General features: G+C 37.7%; 1 protein-coding gene across 1 annotated transcript in view; it reads right to left on the bottom strand.

Annotated features, from left to right (window-relative positions):
- Window positions 1–703, bottom strand: part of traf5 (Tnf receptor-associated factor 5) — a 25,437-nt gene extending 24,734 nt beyond the window's left edge. The window contains exon 1 of the mRNA XM_037976297.1: window positions 577–703. Coding sequence (XP_037832225.1) covers window positions 577–629 — 53 coding nt within the window. The 5' untranslated portion in view covers window positions 630–703. The remainder of the gene's footprint in view (window positions 1–576) is intronic.
- Window positions 704–3,875: the final 3,172 nt, after the last annotated feature.

Genomic DNA, 3,875 nt, shown 5'->3' with positions numbered 1-3,875 from the left:
TGTAAAGTGATATGTTAGGTGTATGTGTAAAGTGATATGTTAGGTGTATGTGTAAGGTGATATGTTAGATGTATGTGTAAAGTGATATGTGAGGTGTATATGTAAAGTGATATGTTAGGTGTATGTGTAAGGTGACATGTTAGGTGACATAATGATATGCGAGAACATAGACACAACGCAATACATAGGCATGTTACAATACATACACACTTAACAAACCACCTAACATATCACCTTACATATACATAGCATGCTACATACACTCCTTATATAGACACATAAACATATTTTTGTTACTAATGGAACCCCATACATCACAACAGGAAACAGTACAGATCATGGCAAAACAATGTTTTTACGGAGCTTTGTCTTTGTAATAAAAGTGCGACAGTGTTAATGAAGTGCAGGGGAATGCCCTTAGCTGAATTTCTTTGTGCTAAAACCGTAAACTGCCGTGTAACTGCTGAAACAGTTACCGTCTGTAATACCTTAGACACATGACGTCCCGCTGGCACGAAGGGCTTTTACTTTCACTTTCCTCAGTCAACTAAGTGACTCCACATTATAATGTCTTACCTGGCTAAGTCAGCTCCTTTAGCAGACATTAAAAGCGCTGCAGATCCGAGCATGTGGAAGTGATCGAACAGGTGAGCAGAGAAGCATCATCTCAGGAGGAAATAAGACGTGCAGGAAGTGACTGAACGTCACGGACCTACTCCTGCCTGTCAGTACTGTACACAGGATTACACACTTCACCGTCAAACACTTTTTACATCAATAGTTAAGTAAAAATCTCAAGAACATAAGGCAGATTTGACAATAAGAATCAAACATTTTATTTTTCAATAGTAAATTGAGGCTGAAAGTAGGCCTGTTTGTCAAGTAAACTAATAACCTATTCCACTCAAAGTGCAGTTGTGCATTAGAACATTTTTTGAAATTATTACAAATGCTTTGCTCACTGCCTTTCCTGTCATAGATTAAGACTAAGATTATTTTTACAACGATAAATGACAGAGTTGTAGGCATCCTCAAAAATAATGTAATGCACATTTTTGTGCAATATCAACAGATGTCACGCTCAGATTATGTATCAATAATTCTCAGCTACTACCACGTTGAATTTTAGCTCCATATCTGTAAAATTCACTAAATTATGGCCTTTTTGTGTTGGCTAATAGCTTGAATTTGGTTGACTCTAAAGGTTGATCAGTTGTAGATGTTCATCCAGTTACATTTTGTTCCCCCACCTGCAGTCTCAGCTCCCTGCTGATCCAGGCAAAGGGTTGACCTGCAGAGCCTGGGTCTAGCTGCAGACCGTGGGGAAACACATACTCTACCATTTCTTTTGTGTTTTGTACTTTGTCAGCTCTGTTCTAACCCTTAACTTCCTCTCCTGTCATGCCGGGGGAGATGCAGAGTCCTTGTCTTTGGTGGAGACTCTCCTTCTGGTTTGCAGTCAGACCTTCTTGGTTTCTGCCTGTTGCAAAGGAGTTGTTCTTTCTCTCAGTACCCACTACTGTGGGCATAGTCAGGACACAGCAGAATCCAAATGAATGAAGTGTTTTTAAATACTATTTTATTATAAAATTATATTAAATACTGTGAATATATACAGTGAATTTAACTGTGTTAAAATAAACTAAATTGGATTTTGTGCAACAAAGTTTACCTGAAGAAGGTCAAAATGGAGTGTATTGAATTTAAATCCTAATGGGACGTTTGCATGAGACACTGGTGTATGCTGTACTTATAGGCTGTTTCTTGCCTGTCTTTAGGGATGTGTAGTGTGATGTTTATGAAAGGAAATAGTCTGAACTTGTTTGAGCTTTGGTTCTTTCCATTGTTCTGCTTGGAAAACAAAACTCAAATCCAAGTTTGTGCAGTTCCATAACTGTGTTTGGGAATGTGTAGGAAATTTATGGTGCATGTAAGCTGTGTGTTTTTGTAAAAGAACAAGAAATAAAATAAAAGTCAAAGTTGTACTGCAACCCAAGTGTAAAATGACAAGTCCCAGCTAAAATGACATCACTTCCTTTTGTTTCAGGTTGTAGTGCACAAACAACAACAACAAAAGAACATGCTAGTTCCTGCTTACAACATGAAGATATATATTCCAACATATGAAGTGCTGTCACCAGTTTATAAGATCAACCAAGCATCTGGATTATGTTTTCATCTGTCTTTGCTTTTTGCTTGATTTTTGCAAACCCGGTCAAAGAAAACAACACTTTGAAACATCTTGAATGTTAATATGTAAGTGTACCTCCTGTGTTTTTACATGCAAAAAGAATTATTGCTCAATCTTATTTGGTTGCAGTTCTATTTGCATTTAAAAAAAGATAAGCAAATAAGAGGGCCGACTCTCGCCCTGGTCTTAAAGGGTTAAAACAAGGATACACAAAACAAAACACTGGCATGGCAGCATAAACTTCCAAAAGAGCATTGAGGAGACACAGGAGGAACCAGAAGAGGCATGAAGCCATGTAATGCTTGACTACAGGTGAATGAATACTAACAGAATATGAAGGCTAAGGTGTGATGATAAAGCAGCTGCAGGTGAGAATAATTGGATAGGAGACAGGTGGAGCTGAGGTGTCATAAACATAAAAACACTAAAAAAAATACAGATGCTAACACTACAGATATGGGGCACCTACTCAATCACAGTGCTAAAGGCAGCTGTGGCTCAGTGGGTAGAGCAGTTGTCCTCCAATAAGAGAGTTGGAGGTTCAATTTCTGGCAACAGTCACATGTCAAAGTGTCCCTGGGCAAGACACTGAACCCCTCATTACCTCTTCTGTGTGCCCCATTGGTATATGAATGGAGTTTAAAGAACTGATTAGTTTCCATAGAATGAGTTAATCAGAATAGCTGTGTGGATGGGTAACTGAGGGCAGATTGTATTGTAAAAAGTTTTAAGTTGACTAAAAGGTGTAAGTACAGACCGTTTAAATGACTTTTCTTTAAAGCATGACATTACTAATTACTGCTTAAAGTGTAAAAAAGCATATTTGAACAAACAGCAGCAAGGTAAGAACTACAGGAATCAACAAGAGTCAACATCTGAAAAAATATCAGAAGTGTTTTAAATCTTTAACAGGGCAATGTCCCATTCGTTTACATGGATGGAGCGGGATTTAAAACTTGTTCTGAAACCATCCAACAGGGAAGCTGGTCCTGTTCCGGCTTCAGCTTCTGGGTCTGAGATCCACTCTAATAGTCTTCGACTAAACCCTATAGGATGTAGTGTGCGAGGTGCAAACTGATCAGTTTAAAAGGATTTTGCTGAAAGTCTGTCTGACCTCGAGAACACATTCATTCTTTTCTTCTCATTATTCGAGATCATTAGGAAAGTCAACGAGATTTAGACGCAGTTCTGACCCCTCACAACAGTCAGAAGAGAATGTAGACATTGTGACATAATTTATGGGAAAGAACAGTAGTATTACTTTTGTTGATATGTGTTTGGTGAATTGTGCTGTGTGAAGTTAAAAATGACAGCTAACATGTTTTACCCACTTCTCCTCACCGGGTCGCTCATCTCCAGCCATCACTGAGCGAGAGGCAGGGAACCACCATTACAGAATTAGAGCTAACTTTTGGTATTTCTTATACAATTTTTAAAAGTTTATAAATATCTATTTTTTTATTCAAATTGTTACAGTAATTGGACACTAGTGACTCACTGAATTTTCAAATATATTTATCATAAAATTGTCAAATTGATATAAACATTTACATAGGCTATAAATGTTAAAATATTGTAAAAAGAGCAAAATTCCACCCTTTAGCCTGGGAGGTACAAAGCTGCTTAAAACAGAAATAAAAGTAGGGATCTTAGAAAACCTGACGTCCAAAGGAATGAAAAGACC

This window comes from Kryptolebias marmoratus, linkage group LG6 (assembly GCF_001649575.2).
Source record: "Kryptolebias marmoratus isolate JLee-2015 linkage group LG6, ASM164957v2, whole genome shotgun sequence".
Classification (NCBI taxonomy): Eukaryota; Metazoa; Chordata; class Actinopteri; order Cyprinodontiformes; family Rivulidae; genus Kryptolebias; species Kryptolebias marmoratus.
This window is presented reverse-complemented; position numbering and strand designations above follow the sequence as displayed.